Source organism: Oncorhynchus mykiss, chromosome 8 (assembly GCF_057628025.1).
Source record: "Oncorhynchus mykiss isolate SJ-2025 chromosome 8, ASM5762802v1, whole genome shotgun sequence".
Lineage (NCBI taxonomy): Eukaryota > Metazoa > Chordata > Actinopteri > Salmoniformes > Salmonidae > Oncorhynchus > Oncorhynchus mykiss.
Window position 1 is genome coordinate 7,483,866 of NC_143029.1, and position 21,135 is coordinate 7,505,000.

General features: G+C 53.3%; 1 protein-coding gene across 1 annotated transcript in view; it reads right to left on the minus strand.

The window, feature by feature from the left end:
* sipa1l1 (signal-induced proliferation-associated 1 like 1) overlaps positions 1–21,135 on the minus strand; it is a 219,796-nt gene that overhangs the window by 46,477 nt on the left and 152,184 nt on the right. The window contains 6 exon segments of the mRNA XM_090242469.1: positions 542–598; positions 600–653; positions 810–977; positions 4,038–4,445; positions 4,447–4,583; positions 4,586–4,617. Coding sequence (XP_090098595.1) covers positions 542–598; positions 600–653; positions 810–977; positions 4,038–4,445; positions 4,447–4,583; positions 4,586–4,617 — 856 coding nt within the window.

Below are 21,135 nucleotides of genomic sequence, written 5' to 3' on the forward strand. Positions count from 1 at the left end.
AGGGGAACAGGAAAGAAGGGGAGACAGGGAAGAAAGAGGGGAGACAGGAAAGAAGGGGAGGGGGCGAGGGAGAGGAGTGAGAGGAAGAGAGCGTGGGGAGGGAGAGGAGCGTGGGGGAGGAAGGAGCGTGGGGGAGGGAGGAGAGTGTGGGGGAGGAAGGAGCGTGGGGGAGGGAAGGAGAGCGCGTGGGGGAGGGAAGGAGAGAGTGGGGAAGGAAGGAAGGACGGGGGAGGGAGAGAGGGAGGCAGAGAAAGCGAGGGAGGGAGAGAGAAGGAGAGAGAGGGAGAGAGAGCGAGAACGAAGAGAAAGGAAGTGAGAGAAAGAGAGGGAGGGAGAGGAAGCGGGAAGAGGGGCAGAGGAAGAGAGGAGGGAGGGACGAGAGAGGGAGAGAGGAAAAGAGAGAGGATAAGAAGCACAGGTAAGTCTACACACACACACACACACACACACACACATGGCTGACATGATGATAGACCTCATAATCACCAGTCTGACCGTGACTGACATCACACACGCCAACCCCTTAGACAAACACACACACACACCTGCGTGGGGTAGCGTCTTCGTGTGGCGGGATGATGACTACCCTGACGGTAACACGACGTCCTCAGCAAGTCTATCATCTGTTCGTGGGTCAGTGTCGCCACGGCAACCTTGACAGAATATTTTTTTAAAAAGGTTGTATGGCATACCAATATACTGTATGGTATCAATAGATGCAAATCATTTGATACAATTTCAGAGTAATTAAAATAAACACAAGAATTATCCACACATTGAAATCTACAAGTTTAAAGGAAATTACGAACCTTGCAGATTTCGACCAATCGGCTGCCCTGCCTCAGCCCCGCCTGCCAGGCGTACCCGTATGACTCCACCTCTGCCACGATGCCCTCGTAGTTGACATGGAAACCCAGCTGGCCCAGCCCGTTACGACGTAGTGTCATCTCAGACGTCTCACAACCCTTAGTCAGGTACTGGTGGGGAGCGAGGGAGGGGCCGAGGGAGGGGGGAGCGAGGGAGGGGTCGAGGGAGGGGTGAGCGAGGGAGGAGGCCGAGGGAGGGGGGAGCGAGGGAGGGGTCGAGGGAGGGGGGATTGAGGGAGGGAAGATCGAGGGAGGGGGGAGTAAAGAGGAGGGAAGATCGAGGGAGGGGGGATCGAGGGAGGGGGATAGAGGGAGGGGCCGAGGGAGGGGGGAGCGAGGGAGGGAAGATCGAGGGAGTGGGGATCGAGGGAGGGGGGAGCGAGGGAGGGATGATCGAGGGAGGGGGGATCAAGGGAGGGGGGCGCGGGAGGGACCGAGGGAGGGGGATCGAGGGAGTGATGATCGAGGGAGGGATGATCGAGGGAGGGATGATCGAGGGAGGGATGATCGAGGGAGGTGGGATCGAGGGAGGGTGAGGTAGGGAGGGGAAGGGAGAGGAGAGAGTGATTAGTTTTTATTTATCTTAGTTGTTATTACCCACACACACTATAGTGACACTCCAACACACACACACACACACACACAATATACTCTCACAAACACACACATAATGACACATAAAGACACACTTTCACTCTTCACATAAGCTGCTGCTACTCTGTTTATTGTCTATCCTGATTGACTAGTCACTTTTACCCCTACCTACATGTACATACTACCACAATTCAATTAAATACTTGTACTTCTGCACATTGACTCAGTATTGGTACTCCTCGTACAAAGCCTGGATATTGTTATTTTTTTGTGTTAATATTTCTGGCCACTTTTTTATTTATTTAATTAATCCTTTTTGAAAAACTATGCATTGTTGGTTAAGGGCTTGTAAGTAATCATTCCAGGGTAAAGTCAACACCTGGTTGGATTCGGCTCCTGTGACTAACAGAATTTGATTTGGTGATTCAAGACTTGTCCGTTAGTATTGGCATGCATAGCAGAAGGTCTTCAGACAGGTCACTAACAGGGGGTGCAGTAGAAATGGAGTGTGTGTGTGTGTGTGTGTGTGTGGTTTTCTTTAGTCGGGGACAGGAATAAGGGCTCTTAAGCTAAAGAGGAAATGGCACTATAAATACAGCTAGCTAAGGGCTCCGTGACAGGCGACTGGCCACACACAACGTTATGTTATTCTATGGTGACCTAAAATTAATTTCCTTTGAAAATCCTATTTTTTTTTCTCCCTCTCCCTCTCCCTCTCCCTCTCCCTCTCTCTCCCTCTCTCTCCCTCTCTCTCCCTCTCTCTCCCTCTCTCCCTCTCTCCCTCTCTCTCCCTCTCTCTCTCCCTCTCCCTCTCTCTCTCTCATGAATAAGTTATTCAGTAGACATACCTAGCTGCTTTGAAAAAACTATTGGGCTGAGGTGGACAGGGACTGTTTCGAGGCGGACAGGGACTGTTTCGAGGCGGACAGGGACTGTTTCGAGGCGGACAGGGACTGTTTCGAGGCGGACAGGGACTGTTTCGAGGCGGATAGGGACTGTTTCGAGGCGGACAGGGACTCTTTCGAGGTGGACAGGGACTGTTTCGAGGCGGACAGGGACTGTTTCGAGGCGGACAGGGACTGTTTCGAGGCGGATAGGGAGTACATAGTGGTTCTAAATACTTTCTGCAGTCTGTGTGTTCGACCACTTGCAGGAAGACGAGAGGTGAGTGTGTCTCCTTCCACCTGCTCCCTCACACAAAGTTGGCAGCACTGACTGAACATCAACATATTCATCAGAAAAAAGCAGATACACTCTATTGAACATTGTGTCTGAAAGCCCTGCGAAAGCCCTGCGAAAGCCCTGCGAAAGCCCTGCGAAAGCCCTGTGAACGCCCTGAGAAGCGCTGCGAACGCCCTGTGAACGCTGTGTAGGGGTGTGTGTGGATGTGTGTGTGTGTGTGGATGTGTGTGTGTGTGTGTGTGTGTGTGTGTGTGTAGGGGTGTGTGTGGGTAGGGGTGTGTGTGGATGTGTGTGTGTGTGTGTGTGTGTGTGTGTGTGTGTGTGTGTGTGTAGGGGTGTGTGTGGATGTGTGTAGGGGTGTGTGTGGATGTGTGTGTGTGTGTGTAGGTGTGTATCACACCATTTGAGTGGGTTGGAGGAAACGGAAGAAGTCTTCAGAACCAGCTGATGATGCTGATTACATAACAACATGTTATTGGCTCGTTGCCATGGTAACAGTTTAGAACCATCACCCGAGGCAATTATAACCAAGTAGGCATCCCAAATAGCACACTATTCCATATATAGGGCACTACTTTTGACCAGGACACATAGGGCTCTGGTCTAAAGTAGTGCACTACATAGGGAATAGGGCTCTGGTCTATAGTAGTGCACTACATAGGGAATAGGGCTCTGGTCTAAAGTAGTGCACTATATAGGCAATAGGGCTCTGGTCTATAGTAGTGCACTACATAGGGAATAGGGCTCTGGTCTAAAGTAGTGCACTATATAGGGAATAGGGTTCTGGTCTATAGTAGTGCACTATATAGGGAATAGGGCTCTGGTCTATAGTAGTGCACTACATGGGAATAGGGCTCTGGTCTAAAGTAGTGCACTATATAGGGAATAGGGTTCTGGTCTATAGTAGTGCACTACATAGGGAATAGGACTCTGGTCTATAGTAGTGCACTATATAGGGAATAGGACTCTGGTCTATAGTAGTGCACTATATAGGGAAATAGGGCTCTGGTCTATAGTAGTGCACTACATAGGGAATGGACTCTGGTCTATAGTAGTGCACTATATAGGGAATAGGACTCTGGTCTATAGTAGTGCACTATATAGGGAATAGGACTCTGGTCTATAGTAGTGCACTATATAGGGAATAGGGTTCTGGTCTATAGTAGTGCACTATATAGGGAATAGGACTCTGGTCTATAGTAGTGCACTATATAGGGAATAGGGCTCCATTTGGGATATAACTCCATCTGCCAGAGCTTTTTAATGACCCTTCACTAGATAAGTAGTCATAAAATCACATCATCGGTACGCAGACTAGACCACAACAACTTCTGACTGAAACTATAGAAGACACTGGAATGTAGTGTGTGTGTGTGTGTGCGCGTGTGTCCTCACCTCCAGTCGTTTCACCACCTCTCTGAAATCCTCTGTGTTGTTACTGACAGACCTCAGAGACACACTCTCCCCTCTCTCATAGAAGATCCTCATGGAGGCGGGGCTCCCAAGCGTCCAGCCAATCACGTCCTTAGTAGCACAGTTAAACACTACGGCCTTGGCCTCCTGATCCAATAGAATGAGGAAGTCGTTGGAGATAGCCAGTAGTGCTTCGAGCTCTCCTCCCGCCCCATGATCCTCGACGTGGACCGCCCACGTGACGGCGCCGAGGCTCCGAAGCTCCGCCCCCGCGTACGGACGACTCTTCTCCTTCCTCTTGTGAGCCAATGAGATGAAGGGGAATTTCCCGGATGGGTCGATGGGGGTCGACGTGGTGTGGCGCTCTGCCAGGTCTCTGAGGTACTCCTCAGCGTGTCCGTGTCGCCATGGCGCGAAACTTGTGAGATTTGTGGGCGGCGTTCTCTGCGTTGATGATCTTGGCCAAGAGGAAGTCCCGGAACACGGAGGACTTTGGGAAGGACACGTCCTCTGGGATGGGAGGGCCGAGGACGGGACGTCACGAGAACGAGTGACCGCCACGCTAAGCAGGCGAAGAGAGAGAGAGACGATTACGGCATGAATGCACAAGATGGGTAAATACTGACACACTGCTAAGATATAATAAATTATAAATAACATTAATAAAATGTCAAACAAGGTCTCCCCATCCCTCTCCCCTCAACCCATCCCTCCCTCCCCTCACTCAACCCATCCCTCCCTCCCCTCACTCAACCCATCCCTCCCCTCCCCTCCCCTCACTCAACCATCCCTCCCTCCCCTCACTCAAACCAATCCCTCCCTCCCCCTCTCCCCTCAACCCATCCCTCCCTCCCTCTCCCCTCAACCATCCCCTCCCTCCCTCTCCCCTCAACCCATCCCTCCCTCCCCCTCACTCAACCCATCCCTCCCCCTCACTCAACCCATCCCTCCCCCCTTCTCACTCAACCCATCCCTCCCCTCTTCTCACTCAACCCATCCCTCACACTTCTCACTCAACCCATCCCTCCCCCTTCTCACTCAACCCATCCCTCCCCCCTCACTCAACCCATCCCTCCCCCTCACTCAACCCATCCCTCCCCTCACTCAACCCATCCCTCCCTCCCTCAACCCCTCCCCCTCACTCAACCCATCCCTCCGCCTCACTCAACCCATCCCTCCTCTCCCTCAACCTCAACCCATCCCTCCCTCCCTCCCCCTCACTCAACCCACCCATCCCTCCCTCCCCCCAACCCATCCCTCCCTCCCCCTCACTAAACCCATCCCTCACTCCCCCTCACTCAACCCATCCCTCCCTCCCTCTCCCCTCAACCCATCCCTCCCTCCCTCTCCCCCTCAACCCATCCCTCCCTCCCTCTCCCCTCAACCCATCCCTCCCTCCTTCTCACTCAACCCATCCCTCCCTCTTCTCACTCAACCCATCCCTCCCCTCCCTCTCCCCTCAACCCATCCCTCCCTCCCTCTCCCTCAACCCATCCCTCCCTCCCTCTCCCCTACCAACCCATCCCTCCCTCCCTCTCCCCTCAACCCATCCCTCCCTCCCTCACTCAACCCATCCCTCCCCCTTCTCACTCAACCCATCCCTCCCCTCTTCTCACTCAACCCATCCCTCCCTCCCTCTCCCCTCAACCCATCCCTCCCTCCCTCTCCCCTCAACCCATCCCTCCCTCCCCCTCACTCAACAAATCCCTCCCCCTTCTCACTCAACCCATTCCTCCCTCTCTCACTCAACCCATCCCTCCCTCTTCTCACTCAACCCATCCCTCCCCTCTTCTCACTCAACCCATCCCTCCCCTCTTCTCACTCAACCCATCCCTCCCCCTTCTCACTCAACCTATCCCTCCCCCTTCTCACTCAACCTATCCCTCCCCCTTCTCACTCAACCTATCCCTCCCCCTCACTCAACCCATCCCTCCCCCTCACTCAACCCATCCCTCCCCTCACTCAACCCATCCCTCCCTCCCCCCTCAACCCCTCCCCCCGCCTCACTCAACCCATCCCTCCCTTCTCTCCCTCCCCCTCACTCAACCCACCTCTCCCTCAACCCATCCCTCCCTCCCACTCAACCCATCCCTCCCTCCCTCTCACTCAACCCATCCCTCCCTCCCCTCTCACTCAACCCATCCCTCCCTCCCTCTCACTCAACCCATCCCTCCCTCCCTCTCACTCAACCCATCCCTCCCTCCCTCTCACTCAACCCATCCCTTCCCTCCCTCTCACTCAACCCATCCCTCCCTCTCACTCACTCAACCCATCCCTCCCTCTCACTCACTCAACCCATCCCTCCCTCTCACTCAACCCATCCCTCCCTCTCACTCAACCCATCCCTCCCTCACACTCAACCCATCCCTCCCTCACACTCAACCCATCCCTCCCTCACACTCAACCCATCCCTCCCTCACACTCAACCCATCTCCCCATCCCCACTTAACCCATCCCCCCATCACTCAACCCATCCCTCCCTCCTCTCACTCAACCCATCCCTCCCCCACACTCAACCCATCCCTCCCCCACACTCAACCCATCCCTCCCTCACACTCAACCCATCTCCCCATCCCTCTCCCTCAACCCATCCCTCCCCCCTCACTCAACCCATCCCTCCCTCCCCCCAACCCATCCCTCCCTCACACTCAACCCATCCCTCCCTCACACTCAACCCATCCCTCCCTCACACTCAACCCATCCCTCCCTCACACTCAACCCATCCCTCCTCACACTCAACCCATCCCTCCCTCACACTCAACCCATCTCCCCATCCCCACTTAACCCATCCCCCCTATCACTCAACCCATCCCTCCCTCTCACTCAACCCATCCCTCCCCCACACTCAACCCATCCCTCCCCCACACTCAACCCATCCCTCCCCCACACTCAACCCATCCCTCCCCCACACTCAACCCATCCCTCCCTCACACTCAACCCATCTCCCCATCCCTCTCCCCTCGACCCATCCCTCCCCCCTCACTCAACCATCCCTCCCTCCCCCTCACTCAACCCATCCCTCCCTCCCCCCTCACTCAACCCATCCCTCCCTCCCCCCTCACTCAACCCTCCCTCCCTCCCCTCACTCAACCCATCCCTCCCTCCCCCTCACTCAACCCATCCCTCCCTCCCCCTCACTCAACCCATCCCTCCCTCCCTCTCCCTCAACCCATCCCTCCCTCCCTCTCCCCTCAACCCATCCCTCCCTCCCTCTCCCCTCAACCCATCCCTCCCTCCCTCCCTCTCCCCTCAACCCATCCCTCCCTCCCTCCCTCTCCCCTCAACCCATCCCTCCCTCCCTCTCCCCTCAACCCATCCCTCCCCCTCCCCCTCACTCAACCCATCCCTCCCTCCCCCTCACTCAACCCATCCCTCCCCCTTCTCACTCAACCCATCCCTCCCTCTTCTCACTCAACCCATCCCTCCCTCTTCTCACTCAACCCATCCCTCCCCCTTCTCACTCAACCCATCCCCTCCCCCTTCTCACTCAACCCATCCCTCCCCCCTTCTCACTCAACCTATCCCTCCCCTCACTCAACCCATCCCTCCCCCTCACTCAACCCATCCCTCCCTCACTCAACCCATCCCTCCCTCCCCCTCAACCCCTCCACCTCACTCAACCCATCCCTCCGCCTCACTCAACCCATCCCTCCCTCCCTCCCTCCCCTCACTCAACCCATCCCTCCCTCCCTCTCACTCAACCCATCCCTCCCTCCCTCTCACTCACTCACTCAACCCATCCCTCCCTCTCACTCACTCAACCCATCCCTCTCTCTCACTCAACCCATCCCTCTCTCTCACTCAACCCATCCCTCCCCTCACTCAACCCATCCCTCCCCCTCACTCAACCCATCCCTCCCCCTCACTCAACCCATCCCTCCCTCCCCCTCAACCCCTCCACCTCACTCAACCCATCCCTCCGCCTCACTCAACCCATCCCTCCCTCCCTCCCCCCTCACTCAACCCATCCCTCCCTCTCCCTCAACCTCAACCCATCCCTCCCTCTCACTCAACCCATCCCTCCCTCCCTCTCACTCACTCACTCAACCCATCCCTCTCACTCACTCACTCAACCCATCCCTCTCTCTCACTCAACCCATCCCTCTCTCACTCAACCCATCCCTCTCTCTCACTCAACCCATCCCTCTCTCTCACTCAACCCATCCCTCTCTCTCACTCAACCCATCCCTCTCTCTCACTCAACCCATCCCCCTCTCTCACTCAAACCATCCCTCTCTCTCACTCAAACCATCCCTCTCTCTCACTCAAACCATCCCTCCCTCTCACTCAAACCATCCCTCCCTCTCACTCAACCCATCCCTCCCCTCAACCCATCCCTCTCTCTCACTCAACCCATCCCTCTCTCTCACTCAACCCATCCCTCCCTCTCACTCAAACCATCCCTCCCTCTCACTCAACCCATCCCTCCCTCTCACTCAACCCATCCCTCCCTCCCCTCACTCAACCCATCCCTCCCTCCCCTCACTCAACCCATCCCTCCCTCCCTCACTCAACCCATCCCTCCCTCCCCCCTCACTCAACCCATCCCTCCCTCCCCCTCACTCAACCCTCCCTCCCTCCCCCTCGCTCAACCCATCCCTCCCTCCCCCTCGCTCAACCCATCCCTCCCTCCCCCTCACTCAACCCATCCCTCCCTCTCCCCTCAACCCATCCCTCCCTCCCTCTCCCCTCAACCCATCCCTCCCTCCCTCTCCCCTCAACCCATCCCTCCCTCCCTCTCCCTCAACCCATCCCTCCCTCCCCTCTCCCCTCAACCCATCCCTCCCTCCCTCTCCCCTCAACCCATCCCTCCCTCCCCCTCTTCACTCAACCCATCCCTCCCCCTTCTCACTCAACCCATCCCTCCCCTCTTCTCACTCAACCCATCCCTCCCTCTTCTCACTCAACCCATCCCTCCCCTCTTCTCACTCAACCCATCCCTCCCCTTCTCACTCAACCCATCCCTCCCCCTTCTCACTCAACCCATCCCTCCCCTTCTCACTCAACCTATCCCTCCCCCCTCACTCAACCCATCCCTCCCCCCTCACTCAACCCATCCCTCACTCAACCCATCCCTCCCTCCCCTCAACCCCTCCACCTCACTCAACCCATCCCTCCGCCTCACTCAACCCATCCCTCCTCCCCCCTCCCTCCCCCTCACTCAACCCATCCCTCCCTCCCTCTCACTCAACCCATCCCTCCCTCCCTCTCACTCACTCACTCAACCCATCCCTCCCTCTCACTCACTCAACCCATCCCTCTCTCTCACTCAACCCATCCCTCCCCCTCACTCAACCCATCCCTCCCCTCACTCAACCCATCCCTCCCCTCACTCAACCCATCCCTCCTCCCCCTCAACCCCTCCACCTCACTCAACCCATCCCTCCGCCTCACTCAACCCATCCCTCCCTCCCTCCCCCCTCACTCAACCCATCCCTCCCTCTCCCTCAACCTCAACCCATCCCTCCCTCCCTCTCACTCAACCCATCCCTCCCTCCCTCCCTCCCCCTCACTCAACCCATCCCTCCCTCCCTCTCACTCAACCCATCCCTCCCTCCCTCTCACTCACTCACTCAACCCATCCCTCCCTCTCACTCACTCAACCCATCCCTCTCTCTCACTCAACCCATCCCTCCCCCCTCACTCAACCCATCCCTCTCTCTCACTCAACCCATCCCTCCCCCTCACTCAACCCATCCCTCCCCCTCACTCAACCCATCCCTCCCCTCACTCAACCCATCCCTCCCTCCCCCTCAACCCCTCCACCTCACTCAACCCATCCCTCCGCCTCACTCAACCCATCCCTCCCTCCCTCCCTCACTCAACCCATCCCTCCCTCTCCCTCAACCCATCCCTCCCTCCCTCTCACTCAACCCATCCCTCCCTCCCTCCCTCTCACTCACTCACTCAACCCATCCCTCTCTCTCACTCAACCCATCCCTCTCTCTCACTCAACCCATCCCTCTCTCTCACTCAACCCATCCCTCTCTCTCACTCAACCCATCCCTCTCTCTCACTCAACCCATCCCTCTCTCTCACTCAACCCATCCCTCTCTCTCACTCAACCCATCCCCCTCTCTCACTCAAACCATCCCTCTCTCTCACTCAAACCATCCCTCCCCCTCTCACTCAAACCATCCCTCCCTCTCACTCAAACCATCCCTCCCTCTCACTCAACCCATCCCTCCCTCAACCCATCCCTCTCTCTCACTCAACCCATCCCTCTCTCTCACTCAACCCATCCCTCCCTCTCACTCAAACCATCCCTCCCTCTCACTCAAACCATCCCTCCCTCTCACTCAACCCATCCCTCCCTCTCACTCAACCCATCCCTCCCTCTCACTCAACCCATCCCCCCTCTCACTCAACCCATCCCCCCCTCTCACTCAACCCATCCCCCCTCTCACTCAACCCATCCCTCCCTCTCACTCAACCCATCCCTCCCTCACACTCAACCCATCCCTCCCTCACACTCAACCCATCCCTCCCCCTCAACCCATCCCTCCCTCCCCCTCAACCCATCCCTCCCTCCCCCTCAACCCATCCCTCCCTCTCACTTAACCCATCCCCCCCTCTCACTCAACCCATCCCCCCTCTCACTCAACCCATCCCTCCCTCACACTCAACCCATCCCTCCCTCTTAACCCATCCCTCCCCTTAACCCATCCCTCCCTCACACTCAACCCATCCCTCCCTCACACTCAACCCATCCCTCCCTCACACTCAACCCATCCCTCCCTCACACTCAACCCATCCCTCCCTCACACTCAACCCATCCCTCCCTCACACTTAACCCATCCCTCCCTCACACTCAACCCATCCCTCCATCACACTCAACCCATCCCTCCTTCACACTCAACCCATCCCTCCCTCACACTCAACCCATCCCTCCCTCACACTCAACCCATCCCTCCCTCACACTCAACCCATCCCTCCCTTCTCCTCTCTCCCATCCCTCCCTCCTCCTCCTCTCTCCCATCCCATCACTCCTCTCCCATCCTTGTGGTGTTATCAGGACTGAGACAGGGCTGTGGCGTTATCAGGACTACAGACAGAGCTGTGGTGTTATCAGGACTACAGACAGAGCTGTGGTGTTATCAGGACTACAAGCTGAGCTGTGGTGTTATCAGGACTACAGACAGAGCTGTGGTGTTATCAGGACTAGAGACAGAGCTGTGGTGTTATCAGGACTAAGAGACAGAGCTGTGGTGTTATAGGGACTAGAGACAGAGCTGTGGTGTTATCGGGACTAGAGACAGAGCTGTGGTGTTATCGGGACTAGAGACAGAACTGTGGTGTTATCAGGACTAGAGACAGAGCTGTAGTGTTATCAGGACTAGAGACAGAGCTGTGGTGTTATCAGGACTGAGACAGAGCTGTGGTGTTATAGGGACTAGAGACAGAGCTGTAGTGTTATCGGGACTAGAGACTGAATGAGTCCTGTCCTATTCTGTTTTTACAGCCACAACCTTTAAGTTACTCTGATAACTAGAATTAGCCAAATCACTGACCTGGTTCACCGACATTTTCTTAGCGAACAAAATCGGTCAACCCTGTTGAGTGCCTCCCTTTCTCGTGCGTGTGTGTGTGTGTGTGTGTGTGTGTCTCTATCTATCTATCTTAGGACGTGTTGCCACTTACACGTGCTATTAGCTGATGGGAAAAGTTAGAAGGAAGGGAAGTAGAGAGAGAGAGAGAGAAACCTCTGGATATACATGACTAGCCTAGCGTGTTACACGTCCTTAATAATACTATAGAGATTACCTTGGACGCAGCAACACCTGTCTGTTTTACGTTACGATCCATGGCTATGGTTTTACCTTGCTTCAAGAATAGTCGACAGCACATTGTCCATCAAATAACCCTTCAACGACAATTTCTGCAGCCCCGTGGAAATCCAAATTAACATAATAAATTAAACCTGTCCATTTAAACAAGAGACACATGGACTGCGTCTCTGTCCACTGCATCCGCCCATTTCGCCATTCCGCGTCTGTGGTGAAAGGTGGTCGAGGCTGGAGAGTGCTGGGTGGACAAGGCTAGCAGGGAGTTTGTCGAATGGTTTGGTCTACCAAGCTCTCCCATCCCTGCCGAATGGTTTGGTCTACCAACTCTTGATAGCTTAATTAAGGCGTCGTAGAATTCAAAATCAAATAGCTAAATTATCCTTGGTGTGACAATTTTAAAACAATTCCATATGTTAATTGGTAGAATCTGGTTGATCACCAAACATTTCTGTTCAAACAACAACGATAAAGCCCTGCGTTCCAATTTTTTGATTTGTTTCGCGCTGTTGATGGTAGGCGCACTTGATTCATCAGCGCCAGGAAGACACAAAGTGTTCCTATTTCGAACCATCTCATACGTCTGAAGGTAAAAGTCTGCCTTATCCGGACAGAGCCGATCAAGTGCATCTACAGGCCTCCCGCTGGCCAATCAGATAACTTTCTCGAGCCAAAAAGGAAGCCTTGAACGCACGGCAAAGAGGATAATGTGAGATTCCAAATTGTTTAAAAACCACGACTAGAGAGACACTTAATGAATACGACGAAGAGCTGCTGTTTTTACGAGTTCATGTGAAGTTGTTGTTCAGCACATTTGTTGCCTCCTACGGCCTCCTCCACGTCTCCTGATCTCCTTGGTAGCGCCTCCATGATCTGGACACTACGCTGACAGACACAGCAAACCTTCTTGCCACAGCTCGCATTGATGTGCCATCCTGGATGAGCTGCACTACCTGAGCCACTTGTGTGGGTTGTAGACTCCGTCTCATGCTACCACTAGAGTGAAAGCACCGCCAGCATTCAAAAGTGACCAAAACGTCAGCCAGGAAGCATAGGAACTGAGAAGTGGTCTGTGGTCACCACCTGCAGAACCACTCCTTTATAGGGGGGTGTCTTGCTAAATGCCTATAATTTCCACCTGTTGTCTATTCCATTTGCACAACAGCATGTGAAATGTATTGTCAATCAGTGTTGCTTCCTCAGTGGACAGTTTGATTTCACAGAAGTGTGATTGACTTGGAGTTACATTGTTGTTTAAGTGTTCCCTTTATTTTTTGGGGGCAGTGTATATAAAAATGTCTGGGTCTTCACAGTCCTTTGTGCCAGTAAGGTGTTCTTTTATCTGCTTTTCAAAATATGGATTTATTTCTAGTTCGCGTTTACCTGGGGGTGGCAGAGGGTTTCATGTAGTCATGGCGATATTTAATACTGTTCTGGTACGTGGAGACGGTGAAGAGACCTCTGGTTGCATGTCTTGTGTTGTACAGGTGAGTGTCTGAACTGTGAAGAGACCTCTGGTTGCATGTCTTGTGTTGGTACAGATGAGTGTCTGAAAGGTGAAGAGACCTCTGGTTGCATGTCTTGTGTGGTACAGATGAGTGTCTGAACTGTGAAGAGACCTCTGGTTGCATGTCTTGTGTTGTACAGATGAGTGTCTGAACTGTGAAGAGACCTCTGGTTGCATGTCTTGTGTTGTACAGATGAGTGTCTGAACTGTGAAGATACCTCTGGTTGCATGTCTTGTGTTGGTACAGATGAGTGTCTGAACTGTGAAGAGACCTCTGGTTGCATGTCTTGTGTTGTACAGATGAGTGTCTGAACTGTGAAGAGACCTCTGGTTGCATGTCTTGTGTTGGTACAGATGAGTGTCTGAACTGTGAAGAGACCTCTGGTTGCATGTCTTGTGTTGTAGAGATGAGTGTCTGAACGGTGAAGAGACCTCTGGTTGCATGTCTTGTGTTGGTACAGATGAGTGTCTGAACGGTGAAGAGACCTCTGGTTGCATGTCTTGTGTTGGTACAGATGAGTGTCTGAACTGTGAAGAGACTTCTGGTTGCATGTCTTGTGTTGTACAGATGAGTGTCTGAACTGTGAAGAGACCTCTGGTTGCATGTCTTGTGTTGTACAGATGAGTGTCTGAACTGTGAAGATACCTCTGGTTGCATGTCTTGTGTTGGTACAGATGAGTGTCTGAACTGTGAAGAGACCTCTGGTTGCATGTCTTGTGTTGTACAGATGAGTGTCTGAACTGTGAAGAGACCTCTGGTTGCATGTCTTGTGTTGGTACAGATGAGTGTCTGAACTGTGAAGAGACCTCTGGTTGCATGTCTTGTGTTGTAGAGATGAGTGTCTGAACGGTGAAGAGACTCTGGTTGCATGTCTTGTGTTGGTACAGATGAGTGTCTGAACGGTGAAGAGACCTCTGGTTGCATGTCTTGTGTTGGTACAGATGAGTGTCTGAACTATGAAGAGACCTCTGGTTGCATGTCTTGTGTTGTACAGATGAGTGTCTGAACGGTGAAGAGACCTCTGGTTGCATGTCTTGTGTTGTACAGATGAGTGTCTGAACGGTGAAGAGACTCTGGTTGCATGTCTTGTGTTGGTACAGATGAGTGTCTGAACTGTGAAGATACCTCTGGTTTGCATGTCTTGTGTTGGTACAGATGAGTGTCTGAACTGTGAAGAGACCTCTGGTTGTATGTCTTGTGTTGGTACAGATGAGTGTCTGAACTGTGAAGAGACCTCTGGTTGCATGTCTTGTGTTGTACAGATGAGTGTCTGAACTGTGAAGAGACCTCTGGTTGTATGTCTTGTGTTGGTACAGATGAGTGTCTGAACTGTGAAGAGACCTCTGGTTGCATGTCTTGTGTTGTACAGATGAGTGTCTGAACGGTGAAGAGACCTCTGGTTGCATGTCTTGTGTTGGTACAGATGAGTGTCTGAACTGTGAAGAGACCTCTGGTTGCATGTCTTGTGTTGGTACAGATGAGTGTCTGAACTGTGAAGAGACTTCTGGTTGTATGTCTTGTGTTGGTACAGATGAGTGTCTGAACTGTGAAGAGACCTCTGGTTGCACGTCTTGTGTTGTACAGATGAGTGTCTGAACTGTGAAGAGACCTCTGGTTGCATGTCTTGTGTTGTACAGATGAGTGTCTGAACTGTGTTACCAACTGCTTGAACAGACAGTTCGGTACCTTCAGCACAATGACCACAATAGTGATGCAGTCAATCTCTCCTCAACTCCGAGCCAGGAGAGACTGACATGAATGTTACTGAGGCGCCTTTTCCTCCGTGTTCATCCAAGTGCAACATGCTGCTCTGTTCTGGACCCAATGTATCTGTGTTTGATCTTTAGCTGCACATGACCACACAACTGGGCAGTGGTCCAGGTGCCACAAAACTAGGTCCTGTAGGACCTGTCGGGTCGACTGAGACGTCAAGAAGGCAGAGCAGCGCCCTATCACAGACAGACCTCTTCCCTTTTTTGAGCGACCATTGAGTCTATATGTTTTGACGTTGAAAAAACAACATGTCCTATTCTAGGAAATACAGTCTCAAATCACGACCAAACCTCCCGACGCCAATGACTACAGAAGGGGAAAAATGACCTATTTAGCACTTGCATTTAAAAAAAAAAAAATAGGTTAACCTATGGAGAACACAACATACCTATATCTTTGTGAAAATATCACGTACATGCTGTGGGGAAACACTTAGCATTGCTCGTTCTGCAGGCCAGGCCAGTGAGTCAGAGGGAGAGAGAGACAGAGAGAGAGAGAGAGAGACAGAGACAGAGAGAGACAGAGAGAGAGAGAGAGAGAGAGAGAGACAGAGACAGAGAGAGGCAGAGACAGAGAGCGCCAGAGACAGAGAGCGCCAGAGACAGAGAGCCAGAGAGAGGCAGAGAGCCAGAGAGAGGCAGAGAGACAGAGAGAGGCAGAGAGACAGAGAGAGGCAGAGAGACAGAGAGACAGAGAGAGGCAGAGAGGGAGAGCCAGTGAGTCAGAGAGACAGAGATAGAGAGAGAGAGAGACAGAGACAGAGAGAGAGAGAGAGAGAGAGCCAGAGAGAGGCAGAGAGCCAGAGAGAGGCAGAGAGACAGAGAGAGGCAGAGAGACAGAGAGAGGCAGAGAGACAGAGAGAGGCAGAGAGAGACAGAGAGAGACAGAGAGAGGCAGAGAGAGGCAGAGAGAGGCAGAGAGAGGCAGAGAGACAGAGAGACAGAGAGAGGTAGAGAGACAGAGAGAGGCAGAGAGACAGAGAGAGGCAGAGAGACAGAGAGAGGCAGAGAGAGGCAGAGAGACAGAGAGAGGCAGAGAGACAGAGAGAGGCAGAGAGACAGAGAGGGAGAGAAGATAGAGAAGAGAGACAGAGAAGAGAGACAGAGAGGGAGAGAAGAGAGATAGAGAAGAGAGACAGAGAGCAGAGAAGAGAGATAGAGAAGAGAGAGGGAAGAGAGAGACAAAGAGGGAGGAGAGAGACAGAGAGGGAGGAGAGAGACAGAGAGGGAGAGAGAGACAGAAAGGGAGGAGAGAGACAGAGAGGGAGGAGAGAGACAGAGAGGGAGGAGAGAGACAGAGAGGGAGGAGAGAGACAGAGAGGGAGGAGAGAGACAGAGAGGGAGGAGAGAGACAGAGAGGGAGGAGAGAGACAGAGGGAGGAGAGACACAGAGAGATAGACAGAGAGAGACAGAGAGAGAGAGAGACAGAGAGGGAGGATAGAGACAGAGAGGGAGGATAGAGAGAGAGGGAGGATAGAGACAGAGAGGGAGGAGAGAGACAGAGAGGGAGGAGAGAGACAGAGAGGGAGGAGAGAGACAGAGAGGGAGGAGAGACAGAGAGACAGAGAGAGGCAGAGAGACAGAGAGAGGCAGAGAGACAGAGAGAGGCAGAGAGACAGAGAGACAGAGAGAGGCAGAGAGACAGAGAGACAGAGAGAGGCAGAGAGGGAGAGCCAGTGAGTCAGAGAGACAGAGATAGAGAGAGAGAGAGACAGAGACAGAGAGAGAGAGAGAGAGAGCCAGAGAGAGGCAGAGAGCCAGAGAGAGGCAGAGAGACAGAGAGAGGCAGAGAGACAGAGAGAGGCAGAGAGACAGAGAGAGGCAGAGAGAGACAGAGAGAGGCAGAGAGAGACAGAGAGAGGCAGAGAGAGGCAGAGAGAGGCAGAGAGAGGCAGAGAGAGGCAGAGAGAGGCAGAGAGACAGAGAGACAGAGAGACAGAGAGACAGAGAGAGGTAGAGAGACAGAGAGAGGCAGAGAGAGACAGAGAGAGGCAGAGAGACAGAGAAAGGCAGAGAGACAGAGAGGGAGAGAAGAGAGATAGAGAAGAGAGACAGAGAAGAGAGACAGAGAGGGAGAGAAGAGAGATAGAGAAGAGAGACAGAGAGCCAGAGAAGAGAGATAGAGAAGAGAGAGGGAAGAGAGAGACAAAGAGGGAGGAGAGAGACAGAGAGGGAGGAGAGAGACAGAGAGGGAGGAGAGAGACAGAGAGGGAGGAGAGAGACAGAGAGGGAGGAGAGAGACAGAGAGGGAGGAGAGAGACAGAAAGGGAGGAGAGAGACAGAGAGGGAGGAGAGAGACAGAGAGGGAGGAGAGAGACAGAGAGGGAGGAGAGAGACAGAGAGGGAGGAGAGAGACAGAGGGAGGAGAGACACAGAGAGAGAGACAGAGAGAGACAGAGAGAGAGAGAGACAGAGAGGGAGGATAGAGACAGAGAGAGAGAGAGACAGAGAGGGAGGAGAGAGACAGAAAGGGAGGAGAGAGACAGAGAGGGAGGAGAGAGACAGAGAGGGAGGAGAGAGACAGAGAGGGAGGAGAGAGACAGAGAGGGAGGAGAGAGACAGAGGGAGAGAGACACAGAGAGAGAGACAGAGAGAGACAGAGAGAGAGAGAGACAGAGAGGGAGGATAGAGACAGAGAGGGAGGATAGAGAGAGAGGTAGGATAGAGACAGAGAGGAGGATAGAGACAGAGAGGGAGGAGAGAGACAGAGAGGGAGGAGAGAGACAGAGAGGGAGGAGAGAGACAGAGGGAGGAGAGAGACAGAGGGAGGAGAGAGACAGAGGGAGGAGAGAGACAGAGAGGGAGGAGAGAGACAGAGAGGGAGGAGAGAGACAGAGGGAGGAGAGAGACAGAGGGAGGAGAGAGACAGAGGGAGGAGAGAGACAGAGGGAGGAGAGAGACAGAGACAGAGAGAGACAGAGAGACACAGAGAGAGACAGAGAGAGACAGAGAGAGAGACAGAGAGAGACAGAGACACAGAGACACAGAGACACAGAGACACAGAGACACAGAGACACAGAGAGACAGAGAGACAGAGAGACAGAGAGACAGAGAGAGGCAGAGAGACAGAGAGAGGCAGAGAGACAGAGAGAGGCAGAGAGACAGAGAGACAGAGAGAGGCAGAGAGACAGAGAGACAGAGAGAGGCAGAGAGGGAGAGCCAGTGAGTCAGAGAGACAGAGATAGAGAGAGAGAGAGACAGAGACAGAGAGAGAGAGAGAGAGAGCCAGAGAGAGGCAGAGAGCCAGAGAGAGGCAGAGAGACAGAGAGAGGCAGAGAGACAGAGAGAGGCAGAGAGACAGAGAGAGGCAGAGAGAGACAGAGAGAGGCAGAGAGAGGCAGAGAGAGGCAGAGAGAGGCAGAGAGACAGAGAGACAGAGAGAGGTAGAGAGACAGAGAGAGGCAGAGAGACAGAGAGAGGCAGAGAGACAGAGAGAGGCAGAGAGACAGAGAGAGGCAGAGAGACAGAGAGGGAGAGAAGAGAGATAGAGAAGAGAGACAGAGAAGAGAGACAGAGAGGGAGAGAAGAGAGATAGAGAAGAGAGACAGAGAGCCAGAGAAGAGAGATAGAGAAGAGAGAGGGAAGAGAGAGACAAAGAGGGAGGAGAGAGACAAAGAGGGAGGAGAGAGACAGAGAGGGAGGAGAGAGACAGAGAGGGAGGAGAGAGACAGAGAGGGAGGAGAGAGACAGAGAGGGAGGAGAGAGACAGAGAGGGAGGAGAGAGACAGAAAGGGAGGAGAGAGACAGAGAGGGAGGAGAGAGACAGAGAGGGAGGAGAGAGACAGAGAGGGAGGAGAGAGACAGAGAGGGAGGAGAGACACAGAGAGAGAGACAGAGAGAGACAGAGAGAGAGAGAGACAGAGAGGGAGGATAGAGACAGAGGGAGGATAGAGAGAGAGGGAGGATAGAGACAGAGAGGGAGGATAGAGACAGAGAGGGAGGATAGAGACAGAGAGGGAGGAGAGAGACAGAGAGGGAGGAGAGAGACAGAGAGGGAGGAGAGAGACAGAGAGGGAGGAGAGAGACAGAGGGAGGAGAGAGACAGAGGGAGGAGAGAGACAGAGGGAGGAGAGAGACAGAGACAGAGAGACACAGAGAGAGACAGAGAGACACAGAGAGAGACAGAGAGAGAGAGAGAGAGACAGAGACACAGAGACACAGAGACACAGAGACACAGAGACACAGAGACACAGAGAGAGAGAGAGAGAGAGAGAGCGAGACCGACAGGGAGAGGGATGAGAGTAATGCCAGAATGTATTGTTCCCTCCTGACCTTATTGGATGAGAGGATGAAAGAGACAGAGTGATAGAACATATAGTTCTGTGGTCTCTATGATTGCAGTGGTATAAATAACCAGTGTGTGGGCTGATGGGATCTCTCAGCTTCCGCTGCTGCTGCCCACACAATCAGTGTTACAGAGTGAGGATGTGAGAGAGAGAGAGAGAGAGAGAGGATGTGTGTGAGAGAGAGAGAGAGAGAGAGAGGGAGGATGTGTGAGAGAGAGAGAGGATGTGTGTGTGTGAGAGAGAGAGAGAGAGACAGAGAGAGAGAGAGAGAGGATGTGTGTGAGAGAGAGAGAGAGAGAGAGAGAGAGAGAGAGAGAGAGAGAGAGAGAGAGAGAGAGAGAGAGAGAGAGAGAGAGAGGATGTGTGAGAGAGAGAGAGAGAGAGAGAGAGAGAGAATGTGTGTGAGAGAGAGAGAGAGAGAATGTGTGTGAGAGAGAGAGAGAGAGAGAATGTGTGTGAGAGAGAGAGAGAGAGAGAATGTGTGTGAGAGAGAGAGAGAGAGAGAATGTGTGTGAGAGAGAGAGAGAGAGAGAATATGAGAGAGAGAGAGAGAGAGAGAGGGAGGATGTATGTGAGAGAGAGAGAGAGAGGATGAGTAAAAGAAAGAGAGAGAGAGAGAGAGAGGATGTGTGAGAGAGTGAGCGAGAGAGAGAGAGGATGTGTGAGAGAGAGTGAGGATGAGTGAGTGAGTGAGAGAATGAGAGAGAGAGAGAGAAAGTGAGAGAGAGAGAGAGAGAGGATGAGAGCCAGAAAGCAGTGCACGTCATCACAACCTGAACCAGATACTCTGTCTCATATATTGGATAAAAAGCCTCCGTGTCTGTTTGATACATATTTGTCTATGAACAGGGTCTAATACGCCTTCCAGAATAGACCCTGATACTGATGTCATATCTAAAAACATCAAGCCAATCAAATCCGAGTCGCACAACACAACACTTCCTGAGAGTCTTAGGTAATAAATCACTGAACCGGTGTTACACTACATAGCAGCCAACCGGTGGACACTCCCATAACGGACTGGGGAAAACACACCCCTAAACTATAACAACGTAACCGTGGAGACCTCCTGTTAAGTATCAAAGGCTGTTTGAACCCTGGATTAGAGGGAAACAGGTTTCCCAGGGTGTGAATTGAGTGTGAAACAGTACAGGGTTTACAGACAGTTACTACTGGAACTAACAACCATCTAATAACCATCTATAAAACAACAGGAGAGCTCATTCTAACCACACACACACACACACACAGCCAGCCAGACACACAGCCAGACAGACACACACACACACAGCCAGCCAGACACACAGCCAGACAGACACACACACAGCCAGCCAGCCACACAGCCAGCCACACAGACAGACAGCCAGCCACACAGACAGACAGCCAGCCACACAGCCAGCCAGCCACACAGACAGACAGCCAGCCACACAGCCAGACACACAGCCAGCCAGCCAGACACACACACACACAGCCAGCCAGCCACACAGCCAGCCAGCCACACAGACAGACAGACAGCCACACAGACAGACAGACAGCCACACAGACAGACAGACAGCCACACAGACAGACAGACAGCCACACAGACAGACAGCCACACAGACAGACAGCCACACAGACAGACAGCCACACAGACAGACAGCCACACAGACAGCCAGCCACACAGACAGCCAGCCACACAGACAGACAGCCACACAGACAGACAGCCACACAGACAGCCTAACCAGAAGCA